General features: G+C 46.9%; 1 protein-coding gene across 7 annotated transcripts in view; it reads left to right on the plus strand.

Moving 5' to 3' along the window:
- The window catches only part of DAPK2 (death associated protein kinase 2), a 126,937-nt gene that overhangs the window by 46,934 nt on the left and 58,337 nt on the right, over positions 1-21,666 (plus strand). For 6 of the 7 annotated variants that reach the window (XM_045447940.1, XM_045447939.1, XM_045447938.1 and 3 more), the window contains exon 3: positions 18,989-19,210. In XM_045447940.1, the coding sequence (XP_045303896.1) occupies positions 18,989-19,210 (222 nt within the window). Of the gene's footprint in view, positions 1-18,988; positions 19,211-21,666 lie in introns of those variants that run through there. The other variant, XM_045447944.1, reaches the window with a different exon arrangement.

The raw sequence follows: 21,666 nt of genomic DNA on the forward strand, positions 1-21,666 counted from the left end.
CTTTTGCAGTTTACAAAGTATGTTCACTTCCATTGTCACAGGTGGGTCTCACAGCAGTCTCCTGTAGATGGGAAGTACCCTCGTTTTACAGAAGAGGAAACAGAGGCGAGAGAGTTTATGACTTATCCCAAGTATGACAGCTCTCTCGAGGAAGCTGGTACCAGATCCCAGGCCACCTGAGTCCCGGGATGATATATCCCAGCTGTAGACAGGTGACTGTCTACAGGGTCACAGGATGGGTGGTCTGCCTGTGCGGGCCTATCCTAAAAGTCTGCGATCACCTGTGACTGAGGTAGAAAGGAGCATTAGGGTTCAGGGGTCAGCTGGTGACTTTTGTTTGGGTGGAACAAATAATAAGTAGAAAGTTGGGTTGATTGCTCTCTCATGGCCAAGTTCCCAGCACACTCTGGTGATGTTCAAGGATGGATCAAACTTGATCCTGCTTGGCTTTCAAAGTGAACAAGATCCTGACCTCCTATCTCATCATCTCTCCCCAGGCTGCTGACTCCATTTTTTACCAGTTTCCTACCACTCTTGATGAGGCCATCAAGGTCAGGAGTAAGGGTCTGGAGCCAGTTCTTTTGGGCTTAAATTCCAGCTTTGCCCCTTCCTAGTTGTGTCACTGGAAAATTACTTCCCCTCTCTGAGCTCCAGTAGCCTCATCTGCAAATGGGGCAATGATAGCTCCCCTATATGACTGCTAAGAGGACTGACTGAGTTAGTATATTCTAGAATGGTGCCTAGAATATAGCAAGAGATAAATGTCAACTGTTACTTTTAAAAAGAGTGAAAAGTCTTTGTAAATAGAGAAAGTTATAACTAGAAAATAATGAGTGATTCGTTGTTGTTGTTGTTTTTAAATAAACTGGAGAATTTTCCAAGAATGCTGTCAATTCTGGAAATAGTTCTAAAACTCCCTCCTGGGAGTTACCTTCTGTGCCAGCCTGCAAACCATGAGACAATCAGACACATTATGGTCTCATTCTATGAAACTTAAGTTAACTGTAATCCTCTGCCAAATGGAATTGTATGCATGTGTACATGCATGACCTTTTAAATAGGCAGATTAAAAGAAAAGATGATATCAGGAATCTGGTTTATATTGTAGGGGTAGGTCCCCAATTTCTTATACCTATAGCTCAGTTTACAGAACTTGGTCCATTTTGCAGATGGCTAAAGGAGCCTGCAAACTATTAAAGGTCCAAGGCAGTTCCAAGGACCAAACACTTACAGTTGATCCCAGTAGCCGAACTGAGTGATCTAAAAGCAAAAGGTATTTCCCATAGGAATAAAATGGTGACACCTCTATTCCCCTCCTGTCCCCAGCTCACAGGTGGCCCATCCCCTCACCCCCACCCTCAAAGGGGTTTGACTTTAGGTCCACACCCAATCTCCCACAAGCCTAGAGGTGGGAGGTTCCTAGAAGGAACAGGTTCAAGTCTTCTTGGAAATAGATGACAGATGAAAAGACATAAAAATTTGCCATATCCATCTATTCATTCATTCATTCATTCATTCATTCATTCAAAAATATTTATTGACAATTACATGCAAATTACCATGATAGATGCTATGGAAGACACAATAATAGGAGAAATCTAAATCTGTTAATCTTCAAAAACATATTTGATCAAAGCACATATGCAGGATCTTGCTCATTATTAGGGCAGGTAAAGTTGATTCATGTTCCCAATAAGAACACCCAAATAAGAAAGGAATTTCTGATGAACTCTGTCAACATTTTTAAAAACCAGCCCATCCTTTCCTCCAGTAACTATGTATGCATAATCTTTGTTGATCTCTGACATTTCCACCAGATGTAGCTCCTAAGTGCCACGTTGGAGGCTGTTTGTGCCATTCTCTCCAAGACCCCTGTGCTTGGCTCCTCCTCTGTCACAGGGGTCAGTAATACCTGTCCCCAAGGGCCTCCTAGGGATTTGGTGAATATGAAATAAGACAACTCACATGAAACCACTTTGTCAATCATAATGCTACTCTTTAAGAGTTATTTATTATTAAAAGAAAGAGTCATTCAAGAGATATTTATTAATTTGTGTTTGCTCATTATTCTGCCTTTACCAAAATATGAAAACAGTCTTATAGGTCCAGACTTCCAGCACGAAGGTCCAGAACCAAAGAGAATGCGGAGTGAATTTTTGGGTGCTCAGAAGCCTATCAAGTAATGGATTGGGGGCTTGCTGCAAGTTTTTCTAAAACAGTGCTTCTCAAACTCTAATGTGTTCATGAATCACATGGGAGTCATGTTGACTTACATATTCTGATTCAGTAGTGCTGGCATGGGGTCTGAATTCTGCCTTTCCAACAAAGCCCTAGAATCTAAAGTCAAATTCCTTTGAGAGTGGGGATGAGGGGATGGGCCACCTGTGAGCTGGGGACAGGTGGGGGATGGGGGTGTCACCATTTTATTACTATGGGAAATGCCTTCTGCTCTGAGATTGCACTTTGAGGAGTCATGTTCTCAGGGGTAAAATGTTCAGCGGTGAGGAAAGGAGAGGAAGCACAACCCAAGGGCCTGGGAGGCAGATTTCTAGGAAGTTTGTGTTGGGAGCTGTGATTGTAAAACTCAGTGCCCCCACTTCCTTCCCATCCCCATCTGGAAGAGGCTGTTATCTTCCTGGGCTGTGTATTTGCTCTGCCTTTTGGAGAAAGAAAGTGTGCATTGTGAGTGCTTGGGGGAAGGAGGTGGAAGGAAGGAGATTGCACCATCATGCATGGTAACTGTCCTATCTAGGTAACAAGGGGCATTTTCCCATGGCTGGACAGTGATCTAGAGAGAGCGGAATGAGCCAATTCCTGCCTTGGGCATCCAATGGGCAGCACAGCAGAATCTGGTGCAGACCAGAACTTTTTTCTTTGCCAACTGGAGGTGGTTGGAGAGTGTTCTGCTTTTTCCTAGGTACCCCAGTTCTCCCCACCCACAACTTATCCCTTCTTCTCCTTTTACATCAAAGTTTCCTTTTTCTTCCCCAGCATAGCTGAATTCTGCCAGTTGGTAGGAAAGTAATCTAATTCAGTGAATTTATATTAAGGCTTACGTGACTGCTAATCCAACTAGCTATTAGTTATTTGCGCTTTTATGAGCTGTGACACACGTGGATTCCTCCCGACTTTTCTCTTTCTGGTCAGAGCCTGAGCTATAGGAAAGCCTGATGCTTTGTAGAGGTCTCTTTTGCTATAGATGCTGATACCTCAGGAGTCTGGGCATGGGAGGAGCTGTGGGGACAAAATCCATGTATACCTGCTTGCAGAGGTGTCTGTTCAGGGAGCAAGGTTCCTTCTGCCTCCATAGCAGGAACCAAGTAAGAGCAGGAGGCTGTGATGTAAGGGGAAGTTGCTGTAATGGTGTGGTTTCACACTGAGTTTTATGATGCAGACTTAGGGGCTTTCCTGTTTGTGTGTGTGTGTGTGTGTGTGTGTGTGTGTGTGTGTGTGACTCTACTCTAAGGCCTTCTGTACAATTTCATTTTTATTTAGCCACAGTCATGTATATTTAAGAAAGAAATAACCGAAAGAAGAAAAGGAGCTCTGCTCCTAGAAAAAGTTTGGAAATCCTTCCCACATAGAAAGACACAGAGTAGGGGGGCCTGAGTGGCTTGGTCAGCTAAGTGTCCAACTTCTGCTTAGGTCATGATCTCGCAGTTCATGGGTTCGAACCCTACATTGGGCTCTGTACTGACAGTGCAGAGCCTGCTTGGGATTCTCTCTCTCGCTCTCTCTGCCCCTATCCTGCACTCTCTCTCAAAATAAATAAATAGACTTAAAAAAAAAAAAAAACAAAACCAAAGACACAGAATAGGGTCTCAGGCTGCTCTGCTGTGAATCACTCCATGACCTTGGACAAGCTGAGTATTCCATCAACTGTGAAAAGGGTCTTTCCTCTCCCCTGTGGTTTGACCCTGCAATTCTGTGAGAAGCAGCTATTGGCAGTTGTGGGGGCAGAACTGTTCCTCCCACTCCCCTACTGTGCCCTGGAAAGGCTTGGGTCTGACATCTAGCCTGTGGATTGTCCTGACTCCCAGCCCCAGCTTGGTCAGATAATTCCTGGGCTGGAGAGGAGGGGGAGTTTTGACCAAAATACCTTGCATCTTACTCGCCACTGAGATCATGAGAAAATTCCTTACAGAACAGAGAGGGGCTGGGTGGGTTTACAGCAGAATGTACATGCAGTGCTTCTGAGCTGAGTGTTGTCTGTGTCAAAGTGGCTCTTACTGTGTACCCTTTGTGAGCTTAGATGTCCTGGAGGTAAAGAGAAGTTCCCACAAACAGCTCTGCCCTCAAAGAACATGGGAGGGGAGACACACAGAATGCTTAGAAAAGAGATTTGTGAGCATGCCTTCTTCAAATGCTTGATGGTTCGTAGATGAATGAGGATCTATGTCTTGTTCATCTTTGTGTCCCCAGTGCCTACACTCAAAACTCACTTATTCAACTCACATGCACTGAGCACAGATAAATGCCAAGAGCACAACAGTGAGCAAGATGGCACTGTCCCTGCCTTTTAGGAGTTAACAGCTCTGAAGGAGGGGAGGAAGGCATGGTGGGTGGGATTCAGGCAAGTAGACAATTAGAATAGCCCAGGGCAGAAAGAACTGTGATGAATGCTGAGTTGTGTACCCAGAGGGCACCTGTTGTCATGGTCATGACGATTTCAGCCCTCCTGCCTGGGATTCCTGGCAATTCCCCCAGGGTCTGCTCTGGCGTGGGCCCACCCAACAGAGACCCAGGTACCTAGGCACCCACACACCTTGTCTGTGTGTAAATGAACCTTGCCAGGACACGGCAGGGGATCCTGCAGAGTCCCTGACCTGCAGGAAATGGTGCAGTGGTGGGAGACCTAAGGGAGACAGTCTGTCCCCTGGTTGTTCTGGGCCCTGACGTGTTGAAACACAGCCTGGCTTCTCATTCTGCTCTGGAGGGAAAGCTGGGACCTGCCAGCAGCTCTCAAGATAAGGCAAGAATGTGCCTGTCTGGCCAGGCTGGGGCCCGTGTGGGGCCCATATGGGTGCCAGTGACTGCTCTGTTGGCACTAAGGGTGAAGGTGATTTTCTGAGATACTGAAAGGGCAGCCCGAAGCCATAGGTGAAAACGTGTGCTCCAAACCATGGCAGTCATTATCTGATTTATTCACCCTTCGCCATTCAGAAACCATTACACCGGGCAAGAAAGATATGCCAGGCTCTGCGCTAAGTGTTCTCATATTTCTCTAATTAAAATTTCCCAACAATCCTGCAAATTAAGTGTGTTATTTCCACTCTACAGGTGAGGAAACTGAAGCCCAGAGAGCTGAAACTAAAATCTTATTTATTTATTTACCATACGGCACATGCTGTTCTGAGCCCTTAGGTCTACCAGTGTATCTAATCTTCATCACAGCCTGTGAGTCGTTGTCCTCCCCATCATACTGATGAGGAGGAGACCGAGGCACAGAAAAGCTAAGAAACTCACCCACGTTTCCAGAGCCAGCTAGTGATGGAACTGGGTTGGGGTTATCCTGGGGTCCTTCCCAGATCAGAGCCCCCCTGTGGCCTCAGAGCATTGCTGGTGAACCTCTGCCCTTCTGTGTCTCCAGTGTGGGTCACGTGTGCAAGCACAAGGCCACACTGAGGCAGCTAGTGAGGGAGGTCTGGTAGGTGGGTTTCTAGAGGGAAGAGGCCATGGGCCAGGGTCTATTCTAGATTGCAATTTGGGTAGATAGAGGAAAAAATAAATCACATTGGATGTGACACGTACCTTTCCTGCATTCTGACAATTAGGCTCAAAGGCAATGTGCCGGGCATGCCAAATGCTGTAATGACTTAGAGCAGCAGAGTTAGAGGAATTGAGAAGGAGTGGCAGCCCTGAGGACGCCTAGTAGCTGCTAATTGGGGATGGTGATGACAGAAGAGGTGGCAAAGCCCCAACTCTGAGCCACTTGCCCAACAGTTTCTGGCTTCTGCTGGGGAGACAGGGCTGGGTAGGAGGACGGTTTGGAGGGAAATCTGCTTCCAAGAGGACTTGGACCTGTTCCTCTCACCCCACCCCACCTTCAGGCTTGTGTGAGACTGGGTGTGGATCAAAGTCAAATCCCTCTGAGGGAGGGGATGTGGGGATGGGCCACCTGTGAGTTGGGGACAGGAGGGGGATGGAGGTGTCACCATTTTATTCCTATGGGAAATACCTTCTGCTCTGAGATCGCCAAACTTGGCTATTGGGATCGACTGCAAATGTTTGGGTGGTCCCGCCTTGGACCTTTAGTGGTTTGGGGGCTCCTTTTAGCCATCTGTGAAATGGGCCAAGTTCTGGCTTTGTGGTGGTGCTCCACAGCTCACTGTCTCTGTGCTACCATGATGGCAACACAGAACCACTTATAGTTCTTCCTGTTCGTGTGTGTTAAGGATTTGAGGCAACACAGAATAAGAGGCACATAGACACAACTGGAAAATAAAGGCAGAAGATCGAAAGCCACATGCCCTCCAAAGATTATGCGTTACCAAATCTGTGGTGAGGCATTTGGCATTTTAAACAAGCTCCCCAGATGCTTCTGATACACCCCTGAGTTTGAGTGCCACTGGTGAGAAGTAGGAAGGCAATACCCCCAAGGTCCAGGCCACCATAGTTGTTGTTACTGACCACCAAGATAACGAAAAGGAAGTAAGATAATGTCATTTTCATTATCTGAAACACGGAAGGGTGTCAGTTTTTCAGGGTGGATGGACATCTTCATGGTGCTGATTTCTGAAAGAAAGCCGTTCTGTGAATCCTGTTACAAAGGGCACTAAACAATATAGTGGATAATTTGGGGACAGCAGAGGTGCTTTGCATCCCTCAAGGGGTCTCTTGTGCTGGTCACAAGTGCAGCTGTGGCGCATGCAGGGGGCCTACAGCAGGACATGCTCACCTTCAGATGCCGTCCCTTCCTGCAATCAGCCAGGAGAAGGGACATTGCCAGGAGGAAAAGTGAGGGGACCTTGAGGAAAGGACCAAGTGTGGGGGATAGAGAAGGCAGTGGTTCCCCTGGGCCTGAATTGAGTGCCCAGGTGAGCAGCCAAGTCAAGAGTTCCACCCCAAGGCACAAGGCACAAGGCACTTCCCTTCACAGTGCCCCTAAAGCACATCATCGGGAGGACTGAAGTGTCAGGCAGGAGAAGAGAAAGGTAAAGGGGGAAAAACTGGTTAACACCATCTGATGCTGAGAAGACCTGAAGCTCCTTTGTAGACAAAACAATCAGCTGGGGAAAATATTTGCAACATACATGACGAATGGTTAATATCACAAATATGTAAAGAGCTTTCATGAACACTTAAGAATAAGGCAAATACCCCATTAGAAGAATTAGCAAAGCATATACGAGTATGCAATTCAAATTACCCATAAACATCGGAAAAGATGTTCATTCTCACTAGTAATCAATTACAATTACCCTTTTTCTACAAGTTAATTAACTTAATTCAAGTTAGAACAACAATGAGGTATCACCTTTCAAGTATCAAAATGGTAAAGCTGAAAAACAGTGATGAGCCAGCGTATGTTGAGATGTGTATGGGGTGGGAAATGCAGGAGCTAACAATATTTATGGCAGTCAGGAGTATTAACAGGACAGTATTTCTGGAGGATAATTTGTGAAGCATGAAAAACACCTCAAAATTGTACATCACTTTTGGCTAAGGATTCTATTTCCTGCCATTTATCTTGAGGAAAGAAAATCAAGGGACATATACAAAGATTTATACGTAAGGGTATTTATAACAGGGTTATTAATTATATTAAAAATTGGAAGTAATATAAATGTCCAAAGTTAAGAATTTGCTATAACAACCATGGTTTATCTGTACAATGGGATACCATATAGCCACTTAAAATCAAGTTGTAAAAGAATTGTTAGTTATGTAGGAAAATTTGAAGCAGATATATTATTAAGTGGAGCGTGTAAAAAAAGCAGGTTCCAAAATAGTACTTATGGTGGCATCCCCGTTACATTAAAAAAAATTAACAAATAGAAAAGACTTTATACTATGCTCTGAAACAAATCCAAGAGAGCAGACACCAAATGACAAGGATGGTTATCTCAGGAATGTGTGATTAAGGACAGTTTTCAGCTTCCTCTTTGTGCTTTTCTGTGTTTTCTTTCTTTTAGATAATGAACATGCTGCTTTTGTAATAAAAAAATATCAGGAACGTGTTGTTTTGTTAAGTGAATCTGCCAATAAGTAAGGGATGATACCCTTTACCACACTGCCTGCTGCCTCTGTTTAAATCTTCCTTTCTCCAAGCATTGACTGCCTACCTGCTTTGTGCTCAATGCTGAGCAGGGTCTATGAGAGTTGTTACTCTCCAGGCTCTTACGGGTGGTTAGTGGTGAAGGGTAAGGTGAATGCCCAGATCATTTGCTGTAGAAATACTTTTGGTCCTTGGTGTGTTCAGCATTTTGCTGGTTGTGAACACGGTATAGGGGCACTTGCTGAGAGTGCCTGAGATCTGCTTTGCTTGCCTGGAGCCCTAATCCTCTTTCTTTGGAAATTTAATTGGTTAACATGTGACTGCTAAACCTCAGGAGCCTGAACCATGGCTGGGGTCTGTGCAGTGGGAAACCCAGAAATCACCCTACATGTTTCAAACTGATAGATCCATGTGACATATTGGCCTGCATCAGAGAATCCTAAGAGGGCAAACTAGGAGGGAGGTAGGGAGGTGAAAAAGACATCTGGTCCAACTCTCAATTTTTCAAATGAGAAAACTAAGGCCTCCACAGAGAAGGGGACTTGGAAGTTGGTGACAGAGTCAGGACTCCTACCCTCGTGCTCTGCCCACATTTATAGCCCTGAGTGTTTGGGAGATGTGATCTGGGATGTTGTCAAGTAATGGCAAGGAAGCAAACAAACTTGGGATAAAAAATGAACAGAAATTCTGAGAAGCAGAGCGCATCCACCCTAGACGGCTAAGAACTGAGTATATCAGTGAAGAAGTTGCAACAAGAATTCCCAGGACATTAAGATTCAGGGTACAGAAGAGCACCGACAAGAAATAATTGGTTATGATTTGTTCACACACCCACATTCACATACACAGACACACATAGGCAGTCCTCCACCGAGCCCCCTATTTGGTGTGAATTTTAAGAAAGTGGAAAGACCTTTTTATCTCCAAGGAATTTCTCCACTTGCCCAATATGGCCATAGACTTGCCACCTTAAAGCCCCTCTTGGTCAAGGATGCTGTGAAAATGTGAATACGTTACTTTGGAATGAGGTCAGGTTAACCCTTTGGAATCCTTTGTCACTTTATGTGGGTTATGGAAAGGATCCCAGAGGGATATGGACCACAGGGAGGTGAAAGTTCACGGGAGACAGGCTGGGCACAGAACTCTGCACTGGGGGGAGGGGTCTGGCAAGTTGGGAGGGAGGGGTTAGAGAAGATAAACTGCTCACGTCATCATTTCCTGAGGATGGCCCTGTACCCCCATAGTAATAGCAGGACCTCGGCCATCTTGGATTTTTCTGTCTTCCTTTGCAGTCCCTTTTTTGCTCTGTGCCACGAGCTCGTGTTTTAGGTCTCATCTGTTATGGTGCAGCCTCCTGGGCTTTGCTAGGCTGTGAAGGCCAATTGGCTGACATTTCTAAGATTGATCTAGCTGACCTGTTCCGTTGAAGTTCTTTCACTAATCAAATGTATATCTGATTGTCAGGAGCCAGGGGGTGAGAAGGGGCCCCACCCCAACTGAACATCTTTGTCGGCTGACCACTTGCTCTCCCCTACCCTCCACCCCCACAGAGAGGAGAGGAAGGGGCAAGTGTAGCTTCCTGATATATTTCCTCAGGAAGCGGCCACTTGAGGGGGAGGAAGTGAGGTAGAGAGGTGATGACTTGGGCATCCACAGAATAAAGCATCCGTATATCGCTCTCTGCTTTTCCAGCTTTGGTGAGCTGTTTCCCTTTGCCTGCCTGAATCCAGCTTTTTCTGCCAGGTTTGGTCAAATTCTACCTGCTCTATAAGGCTTCCACCGACCCCTGTCAGCTGGTACTCCTTCTCTGTTCTGACTTGCTGCAGCATTACTGTTTGCTCCCTCACTTGACCCTGAGGCAGGTGTCTTTTACACACCCATGTCATATTTCTTTTTCCATTAGTGTGTGTCTCATTTCCCCAGCTGACTATAAGCCTTTCAAGTTGTGGGATGTGTCATGCTTACAGCCCTTCGGGCACTGATCAATAAATGGGGGGTGGAGGAATGAATTAGTGAATGGATGGATAGGTGAATGGACAGTTCGGTGGATGCAGGAAGGTGGGTGGGGAGATAGGGAGGTGAGTGGGCGGTAGGCTCCAAGCCCAACGCTATATTGTGTAACCTACATCATGTCAGTGTCTAGAACCTAGACTCTAGACTAAGAGAATAACCAGAGAACACTGAGCTGTATTTTCAGTGAAACCTTTCTCTATGTAGCCAGGTGCAGCTTAAATTAGGCCAGACTTCTTTCAGGTGTTGAATTTATGGGCTCATGTTCATTTGACAACAGCTATCAAAATGTGCTTATACCTCAAAATAGATTCCAAAAAGTAATCATACCTCAGCCTGACTTGGCTGTGTTCAACGATTCCTTCCTTTCTGTGCTTTAGGAGTTTTTTTCTGACAAAAAAAAAAAAAAAGGTCAGAGGAAGGAAGTTTGTCTGCAGGGGCAGCGTATCAAATGAGCTAACCTGTGAATGCAGCTGTCATAGGCCAGCATGAGCATACACCTCTGACTCTGTGGACAGAGGCCATTTGTAGGTCACGGTTCAGCTCCTGGAGACTTGTGGTTCCTGATTCTATGTATTCCTTACTGCTGACCCTGAGCTTGGTTTGGTTGGAGTGACTTCTTGAAAGACTAGATAATAATTTTGAGAAATATCAGTGTTTTCTATCCACCCCCCCTTTTTTGCATGTACAGTTTGGAGATCATCAAAGAGCATGTCGCCACATTGTACAGTGTGCCTCCCAAATTGTGCTTTGTGGAGCTCTCGGGGTTCCACAGAGCTCGTTAAGCCACAGGGGGGAGGCTCTGAGTTGGTGGGTTCTGAGTGCCTCTCCCCCAAAAGAAGCACTGCTTTTTATCTTTTTTACATATGGCACGTATTCTGTGCAAGATTTATTGGAGATGGGGTTCCACACCTCCAACAAATTTAGAAACGTATGTCAGGAGGCTGTCAAGGCATTCATAACATGGTCAGAGAGGAGAAACGGATTCATTGGACAGACTGCTTGGCTCACTAGCTGGGAGAAAAGGCCACTTAAATTTCTTTGTTAACATTTTTATTTATTTTTGAGAGACAGAGACGGAGCACCAGAAGGGGAGGGGCAGAGAGACAGGGAGACACAGAATGTGAAGCTGTCACTCTGAGCTATCAGCACAGAGTCCGAGGCAGGGCTCGAACCTACGGACCTCGAGATCATGACCTGAGCCAAAGACAGCCACTTAACCGACTGAGCCACCCAGGCGCCCCAAGAAAAGACCATTTAGGGGGCGCCTGGGTGGCGCAGTCGGTTAAGCGTCCGACTTCAGCCAGGTCACGATCTCGCGGTCCGGGAGTTCGAGCCCCGCGTCGGGCTCTGGGCTGATGGCTCAGAGCCTGGAGCCTGTTTCCGATTCTGTGTCTCCCTCTCTCTCTGCCCCTCCCCCGTTCATGCTCTGTCTCTCTCTGTCCCAAAAATAAATAAAAATTTAAAAAAAAAAAAAAAAAAAAAAAAAAAAAAAAAAGAAAAGACCATTTAGATGGCTCCAGGAACTCTTGTGTTTGTATGTCTTGTGCTGATGTTTCTACCTGCTCCAGAGTCTCCACTCGCCTCCAGCTGGCTTGGATGTTCCTCCTGTGGGTCTCACACTCCTTGCTTGCCCACCTAGTTCCCGATGTGCTGCCCACCTGGCTTTTAGTAAATTTTTGCTCATTACCCTTATCTCTCTGTCCTGGAATTCTGACCTGATTCCTGTGATTTCTGGTGACTTTATACTTCTTCACCTTATTTTGGCTTCCTGGAAAATTGGTTCCTTGCCCTGCCCTTGAGTAACTGTGTCCCAAGTATCATCTGCCTTCCTGGATCCTGGAATCCCCTGGGACCCCACTTTTCATCTGCCATGGCCCTCCCCAGCACGATCTTCTTCTTCTTTTTTTAAATGTTTATTTATTTATTTATTTTGAGAGAGAGAGAGAGAGAGAGAGATAGTGAGCAGGGAGGAGCAGAGAAAGAGGGAGAGAGAGAATCCCAAGCAGGCTCTGCACTGTCAGAGCAGAGCCCGATGCGGGGCTCGAAATCACGAACCTCGAGATCATGACCTGAGCCAAAACCAAGAGTTGGATGCTTAATGACTGAGCCACCTAGGTGCCCTGCAGCACTATCTATTTTTAAGCTGGGATCTGAGGAGGCAATTCATTGGGGCTGAATCAGGTTCAACAATGTGCTGGGATTGGAAAATGGGGACCAGGATCTGGATGTGGCAATCTAGTGGATGGAAAGAAAAAATAATTAACATCCATGGAAAAGTTCTAGTTCACATAGTGCTTTCACATTTCATTCTCATCCCAGTCCGGTGAGATTGGGATATTCTTATGTCTGTATTACACACAAGGAATGTGATTTGCTGAAGGTAGAACTGGAAACAGAACCTGGGTCTTTTGACCCTTAATCTTGGACTAGGGTATAGGAGATAAGAAACAGGTTGATTGCTAAGGCAATGAGGAGAAGGCTCTTGTTCATGGGAATTGGGAGTGGCCTGACTAGGGGCTGGATGTTTTGGTAATGGATGGGAGATAAGAGGCAGAGTCAACCACAAAGGCCCCACAGTCAAGGCTGGCTAGGCAGAGGAGTGAGGAGGGGGCTTTGTGACACCATCCCCAGACAGGCTGTTGCCATGAGATCGGGGTGTGAGTCCTCTGGGATCAGGCTGATCTGGTTCTTGCAGACTACAGATTTGAACTGCTCCTGCCCGTGCCTTTGAGACATGTTAGCTGACGAGCCCATTCCCCAACCTGTTAGGCTGCACTTGGGGTGGCCTTGATTGGAAGCATCTAAGCATTATCCCTGCCCTGTAGCCCTGAAACTTGCAGGGTAATTCCAGAAGAATCATGGCTTATTGTTCTGCAGTGTGGGAAGAGGAACTGTAATGACCACTTGGGGGAAGCAGGAGGAAGAACCTGGTCTCCGCAACCCTATGACTCAGAACACTGCACGTTTGCCACCACTCCCCTCAGTGGCATCTCATCCCTGGGTTTGCATTCTGTGCAGCTCTGCCTCATCTCTACCTTGATAAACTGGTGACTTCGGGGCAGGTTACTGAATTCATGGACACTTTAAAGTTGACTGAGAAAGGGGTGCTTGGGTAGCTCGGTTGTTTAAGTGTCTGACTCTTGGTTTTGGCTCAGGTCATGATCTCATGGTTCATGAGTTCAAGCCCCAAGTCAGGCTCTGCGCTGGCAGCATGGGATTCTCTCTCTTTCTCTCCCTCTCTCTCTGCCCCTCCCCTACTCATGTGCACATGCACTCTCTCTCTCTCTCAAAATAAATAAATATTTTAAAAATTAAAAAAAAAAAGTTGTCTGAGAAAGGAAGTGAGTTAAGTCCACTCTATTCCTAGACCTTACAATACACCTTTAGCAGCCCACCCCTCGTGATTGCCAGAGCAAGTCAGACTGGCTGCAGCTTACCATGGCAGGTAGGGGTGGATGGGCTGTGGATGTGGTCTCCTTGATGCAAGCCATGATGGGTGCATTGTCTTTTGAAAATTAAAACCAACAATAAAATAAAATAAAAATAAGTCTGCTTTCTATTTTCATGTGCTCGTGCAATTCTGAATAATATCAGTGATAAAATATTCCTCTCTTCTGGGGTGGGCCCCTCTCCTCACTGCTTGGTACACTAATGAAGCTAGAGTCAGTAGGCGGGATTTCACGTCCTAGACCTGCTATCAGGGCTGGCTACCGGGCCCAACTACCAGGTCACTTAACCTCCCTAAGCCTCTGCTTTCTTTTCTGTGAAATGGAACTAAGAATGATACCTGCAAATATTAAAAGAATGAATGTAAGATTAGTTTATAAAGAGAAAAGCTGGATATAAATGTTGTAGTATCTACATTGCTATACAAAAGCTAAACGGTGTGAGATCTGGGTCTTGCTCGGGTTATTCTTTGGCAGTGAAGAATTTGGGGGTGATTGAGCCAGGTTCTTCCGTGAAGTTGAGGAGCTAGTGTTGGAGATGTAACATCGTTTTTGGCACTGAGAAACTGTTCTGGGTTTACGCCTTTTCATCTGATTCCTGGGTAGACACTAGGACACCCTTGTGGGGCATCACCCTGGGTCCTGCTGTGTTCTGAAATGAGGCCCATCTGTCTCACTCGTGATGCAGCCTGCTTCATCCTCAGGGGGTGCTGAGTGAGTGAGGAGCTGAGCCCTCTGCCTGGGAAGAGGGGTGTGTTCCTGACTTAATTGCAGAACAGTGTGCTGGCATAAGCACAGAAGGTAGTGTGTGTCTGGAGGATTGACTGTCCCTTACTAAACCAGGCCACGTGACTTTCACACGCCAGCCTTCGGCACTGAATCCCCCTCCCCCGCCCCGCCCATGCCTCCTGCCTTTCTACAGGGCTGGATAGTAAAACCCTTTCTCAGGCATTATTTGTGATTTCCCCTGTGATGTGACCAGTCTAGGTTTTCTCATCCCCACTTGACAAGGGAGGAAACTGAGGCCCAAGGAGTTGAACAGCCTGCCTGGGGTCAGGGCAGGGCTTTGACTGGAACCCACATGGAGAATGAAGGGAAGGCCTTTACTTCTGTTCAGTTTGCTGTGGGCTTTTTAGAGCTTTCTGACAGAAGCCTTCTGAGGTGAGACTTCAGGGGGCAGGTGGAGAAACACAAACTGAGAAGGCAGTTCCTTGCCCCAACCCATGAGGCTTTGATGGCAGGACCAGGAATTAGGCCTCCTGACTGCCAGCCCTTTGCTGCATTAGACCATGGGTTAGGTATTGACTCTTGCAGTATGAAGGGAGGGGAATTGGAATATGTGTGCTTTGTGCTTATGTATCCCATGTTTTAGCATTCCCATAACTTCTGACTTAGTGTTGATAACAATTTTCATTAGAGATTGGGTGGCTCCCCTCTCTTCCCTCTCTGGATAACACCCTGGGGGTCTCTGTCCTAACCTAGAGAGCTCCTCGCTGCCTACCTCTTGCCCCCATAGCCAAGTTGGGCAACTTCTGCACTGTGGGGCCTGAACTCCTATCTTTGGAGCATCCTAATGGGCAGATGAAGGCCCATCACCATCACTGCTTTTACCTGCCCATTATCAGGTGTAATACAGAGTCACCTCAGCTCTGATTTTATTTTATTTTATTTTTTTTACCTCAGCTCCGATTTTTGCATTTGCGACCAGGGTGTGTCTGAATGTAAACTTCCATTCCTGTTACCCCCAAAGCCTAGGGTAATCTTCTGTCTTGGTTTGGAGCTGACCCATCAAGCAAAAGACTCCTGGTGGGAGAGACGACACTCATCTCCCCCCTTCCCTTCTCCCCCTTACTCCTTCCCTCGAATGTCAAATCAAAGAACTAAGGGAGAGGGTGATAAAAGGACAAGGAATAAAATGAGTAACAGCAGTATAGTATCTTTATCTGTCAAAGGGAGATAATCAGAGGACTGTTGTAAGGCGGCGTTTCTCAGCCCCGGCTGCACATCAGTCACCTGGGAAGTTTTTAAAGATCTCAGTTCCCAGGATGCAGCCCAGATCCAGGAGACTGGGATATAAATTCCCTGGGTGATACCGGTTTACAGACAGTTGCTCCAAGGATTAAAAGAGTTGGTTAACTGCTTAGAACAAAGATATTCCTGTATCAGGTTACACACTAGACTCATCAGAAGGACTTTCAAAATGGTACTGATTCCCTGGCCACATATTGCACACCATTTAAATCAGTGACTTCTGGGGTGCCTCTTGCTTGGCCTTCATGTGAGCAATAAACTAGTAACAGTTATACTAGCTATCATTTTTTAAGCTGACTCTGGGCCAACATCGCAGGTATTTCCAGTCATCATGATTCCCTGGTAGGGAGTCATGATTCCCATTTTACAGATGAGGAAACTGACGCTCAGAGCAGAGAGCCACTCTCCCCAGGGGACAGCACAAGTTTCCTGAGTCCAGGCCTGTCTGCCCCGGAAGGCTGCTTTTGCTGCCCAAAGCCTGGCAGCCAAGAGGCTGGCCTTAGTGGAGCGTATTCTCCCCTCTTCTCCATAGTGGCCCAGCAAGAGGGGAAAGCCCATAGGTGGCCTTAGCTCTCCTTGGGCTCCCCAGGGCAGGTTGAGTGGAGGATCCCTCCCCCAGGAAGAGAGGGGGAGGTGAGGGGTGCTGCTTGGTATTTGGCTCTCAAAATACCTCCTTTTGGTGCGAGGAAGTTGCTTGCATATTAGGACTGACCCCCGGTCACCTCTCATTGCCACAGCTGCTCTCTCTCACAAGGGGAAAACTCAACCAGGAAAAGCAAACACTCATTTGCGTTTTTGAGAGTTTGAGGAATTTTTAAGTCATGTGATACAGAAAAATGCCTCTATTTCCCTCTTAGGACAAAGCGAGGGAGCTATCTCAAGGTGACTGAAATATTTTGCTCTGCTTTATAAAAACCTTGCACCTCCACCTCTGTGCTCTGTAGGCTTAAACAAAATGCTGAAAATCCTTAAGCTTTGGTTTCCCCATCAGTCAGCTGGAAAGAGTAAGCCCTGTCTGCCCTCAAAACTGCTGATGCCAGGTCCCTAAGATGTCAGAGAAAAGAAAAGCATGGCCATCTTGACACGGAGACTCACAGTTGCCTGGGACTGGAAGCTTTGTCAGATGTTTCCTGGCTCCCGCTAAGGGACCCAATGTCCCTGAGGCCCATAGTAGCTCCAAGCGACCAGTGTTAGAGATCTCCCTGAATGTGTTCACTCTGGCTTTGGGAGGCCTGGCTTCACTCCGCTTGTGTCAGCTCCTGTGTGTAGACAACTAGGAGCCAATATTTGGGGCATAAATAGCTGAAACTTTATTTAAAAAAATTTTTTTAACATTTATTCATTTTTGAGAGACACGGAGAAACAAAGCACAGCAGGGGTGGGGCAGAGAGAGAGAGGGAGACACAGAATCCAAAGCAGGCTCCAGGCTCTGAGCTGTTAGCATAGAGCCTGACACAGGGCTCCAACTCACGAACCATGAGATCATGACCTGAGCCGAAGTCGGACGCTTAACCAACCGAGCCATCCAGGCACCTCTGAAGCTTTAGAGTTAGTAGACAATGGAATATAAATTTGGTTCCACAAAGCCATCCTTGTCCAGCCTAGTCCAGGCCCCAGGGCCCCTCCTTCCCCAGAGCTCCCTCTGTACCTGTTATCTGTGCCTTTGGTCTTTGCCCCACACAGGACCTGACACAGACCAGACACTCAGGCAGCACTAAAGTGAATGAAGGATGAGGGGATGGAGACATACAGGAATATGTATCTGGTGATGTCTCTAAGGTGGTTGCCATAGAATGCTATTTAAGTGTTGGCATATCTATTCCTTGCTTGCTCTACTTGACTTTTTTTTTTGTCACTTAGGTTTATTTTGAAGACTGTCTCACTGAGGATTATTCTAGGAATGGAGTGGTTCAGATGTGATGCTATTTTCTGAGGTTGAGGCAAATATCCCAAGAATTTCATCGTGTGTAACTCTTTTAACCCAGAGCCGCAAAGACAGTACATCTTAAGTGTGGAGTATGGCATCGCTTATTAAGCCATTTAGCTGAACCTGCAAACTTTCTGAGTTCTGTCTTAGCAGTGGGTATTGTGAGCAAACGTGGGGGCACTTGTGGGAATGATAGAAGGGGAGTAGGAAGACGCCAGAAAGGGTGACCACTGGGCCGTCTCCAGGCCCTTAGAGCTGCCCACCCACCCTGACCACCTGAACTGAGATGGTGAACAGAAGGCTGCTTCCCTCCCCTGTGGAGTGGGCTGTCCTTGGAATGCTCAGAGAAGCTGGCTCAGGGCCACCTGCCACTCGCATGGACACCATTCCATGGCTACTGTATTGGTCTCCAGAATGAAGCATTTCTAGGCCCAAACCTGAGGGGTACTTAGCATATTCTTGACTTCTATAACTACTTAGTGGCTTTGTGGACAGTGAGCTGGGCACCTGAGCTGGCCATTAGCTCTGTGATGACCTCACGCTTGTCACTGACCTCTCCTGTGCCTCAGTTTTCTAACACTTTGCAATTCTATGGTCCCATCAGCCCTCTCGCTGTGACCAACTCCCCCTTATGGTTATTAACAGTGTTAGGCTGCCTCCACCCACCCCCGCCTCCTCCAGTATCCCACCAACCCAGCCAGCATATCCTCTGGCCTTGTCTTTACATTAAGTGTATCACTCTCGTATTTTCTCTGTCTCCTTACTGAGGACTTGCTTTGCTCAGGTCATTGAAATTTTATTTGTTGGGCAGAGGTTGGGGGCAAAGGTACAAACATGAGAATATAGAGATATCACAATTATAAATGGATGAATTTATACTTGTGTCCAGGTAAGACAGACTCAAATTGAATAACTGTTACCATTAATATTTTGGCCATACCAATATTTATGTTTTTCCTTGCTAATCTTTACATTATGTAGTATAAGCCTCTGGACATTGTGATTTTATCTAGCGGATACTGGACTTGGGCTCTCATAGAGACTTAAGAACAATGAAGCTGTGTCATCCTGATCAAATAGGAAACCGTTCAGGGCCTCGGTGTTCACATCTGTACACGGGGAATGACAATACTGGCATTCATTCCTAGTAAAGGCAAAGTACTCATATGAACAGAAGGAAGCCCAGTACCTGGCCCCTCTCCGCCACTCGTTACCTGGCAGGGGAGGATGCAGGCTGGTGATATAATTTGTCCTACTCTGGCGGAATGAATTAGTGTGGTCTGGGGCTGACAACTGGTCACTTCCTTGATGGACACAGTTACACCCTGATTGTGCTGGTCTGTGTCCCCACAGCGGCCAGTTTGCCATTGTGAAGAAGTGCCGAGAGAAGAGCACGGGGCTGGAGTACGCGGCCAAATTCATCAAAAAGCGGCAGAGCAGGGCCAGCCGGCGGGGCGTGTCCCGGGAGGAGATCGAGCGGGAGGTGAGCATCCTGCGGCAGGTGCTGCACCCCAACGTCATCACGCTGCATGACGTCTTTGAGAACCGAACCGACGTGGTGCTCATCCTCGAGCTGTGAGTGGGTGTTTGGGACCCATGGGGGGCAGCAGAGGCAGGTAGGGTGGTGGGTGCTTCAGCCACAGGTCCCAGAGGGCAGCGGCAACCAGACCTCATGAGCTTGGCCCAAAGAAGGTGAAGTCAATGGTGGATGGTTTTCGTTGGTTGCTGCCCCCCTCGTCCTCCTTCTGAGCTTGGGCCAAAGGTGGGTGGGTTTGCTGAGCATCAGGGACAGAAGGCTAGGGTCTGGGTCTGGCTTTCATGGGACCCTGGGGATAAAAGGGAGGCAATGGCTGGCCCCTGGGTCGTTTCCTGGGAGAGCATGTGGGAGGATGGTGGGGGGTGGGGGGCGGTGTAAGAAGGTAGTATGAGGGGAGGAGAGGCTGTCTGGGAGGGGTCTTCTCTATGAGGAGGAGAGGAACAAATATCCTTCAGGCTCTGCAAAGCCCATCTCCAGCCCTTTCTTGGGAAAAATTCCCACATTTGTTCTGTTTGATGCCTTCATTATCATAATAATAGCTATTATTTACAGAGCCCTAGTATAAGGCAACCATTTGTCGATGCTTCTTCTTTGCCATTCTGTTCAGTCCTCACAAAGACTATTGAGGGAAGTGTCCTCCTAACACGGAGGAGTCACTTGGTATTTCACTGTACTGAGCACTTCTGTTATCTTATTTAATCCTCATAAAAATCTTATCACACGGAAGCTCTTACTATCTCCATTTTACAGACAAGAACACTGAGAGACCAGGTCTCTTATAAGACCCTAGAGCCAGGAAGAGGAGGGGCTTGAGTCCACACTGCTTGTGCAGACAGCTTTGAGCATGAGGTGAGATGGCATTATGCTGGCCTAACTGGGCAAGACGTCATAGTCTGATGATACCAAGACTCCAGGAATTGGCCACCTTGGGTCCCTCCTGGAGGTGTCTCCATGGAATGGGGAGATAGAGCTCTGGCAGGCAACAGAGTTTGAGTTGGACTGTACAAGTCACAATGGCTGTGTGCAATCAAGCAGCACGACCTGGTGTTGGGAGTGTTCCGAGCCTCATGGGCATATATGCATCTGCTGGTTGCAGAGGAGTGGCAGCATTTGTTTCAGAAATCCCTGACTTTGTGACCTCGGGCAAGACACCTCACTCCTCTGAGCTTCAGCTCCCATCTGTAAATGTGGCAGCCATCCTTAACCTGCCCACAAGTTGGGTGGACCACCTGACATTTGAAGTCATTCTAATTTGAGAACTAAGCCCTGACGTTACCAGGATATAGATTTATGTAGCAGATGGGCATTTGCATACTCTTGCATTGATGCTTAAATTATCCATCTCACTGTTTAAATGCATAGACTCGCCCGTGCTATTCCTTTCACTCCAGCGTCCTCCAGTCTCTCCCGTAGACCTCTCAGCCACTTGAACTAGTTGGCATATGCCGCTGCCTGACTCAGCAAGCCTGGGGGCGTCCCACAGGTGCGGTCAGCCATGTGGACAGCCCAAGGTGTGGCATGCCGCAGGGCTAAGGGTCAACAGTTGGCACAGTGTTGCCAGCAGAGAGCGACAAGCTTACCCCCGCTGGGGAGGCTAGGCCACTGCTTTAAAAAAACTTTCCAGCAACTGAAAAGAAATTGCATTTACAATCCTACCATCCAAACATAGCTATTCGTGTTTTTCTGTGGTTCCTCTCGGCCTTTATCTATTTGTATACAATCATTGTACTTGCACAATTTCTTGCTCTACTTTTTCCCTTCAGCATAATTTCACAAATAGTTTTTTTTTCTTTTAACTGACTGTATCCTGTTTCATTGAATTACATACTCGTATATCCCTATCGTTGGACATTTCGTTTTGATTTTCCAGCTTTTAACCATTACAAGTTTCACTGCCAGAAAACAACTTCCTTCCCATAATTTCCCACTTTTCTTTTGAATTAATCCTTTCAGATCAATCACCAGGAAGGGGATGACTAGGCTGACATTTGGAGGGCTCTTGATATCCTCACTTTCATGGGACGGTATTAGTTAACCTGTAGGACCTACAATATAGGAGCTGTTTCCAGTTTGCCCACCCTGGGCCATTTGTTCTAAAACAGGATTCATTATTCATTTGCCTTTATAGTTATCAAATGATTTGTTGTTGTCATTTTTATTCTTATAAGATTAAAGTGTTTTATTCTTTAATTGCTAGAGAAATTGCCTGCTTCTCCTGGTTTGCAGAACCCTAGGAGTTGGGGTCTGGGATGCTCTTGAGATGTCCCTGTTTCTCCCAGCAGGGCTCATGGTCAGCGACAGTTATGCGCCCTCTGCCAGTGAGTTGTCACCATCCCTACCATCAAGCTGTCGCACTGCTCTTGGGGTGCCTGACTATGGAGTGCTGGGGATTGCTAAGGCTAGCAATGGTGCTGGAACAATGTGTGACAAGGGTGTCCCAGGGAGGACCTCCCAAGAGAGAAGGGGTTTTCATGGGCTTTTGTGTTGGGATTTG

The sequence above is a fragment of the Leopardus geoffroyi genome, chromosome B3 (genome assembly GCF_018350155.1).
Source record: "Leopardus geoffroyi isolate Oge1 chromosome B3, O.geoffroyi_Oge1_pat1.0, whole genome shotgun sequence".
NCBI lineage: Eukaryota > Metazoa > Chordata > Mammalia > Carnivora > Felidae > Leopardus > Leopardus geoffroyi.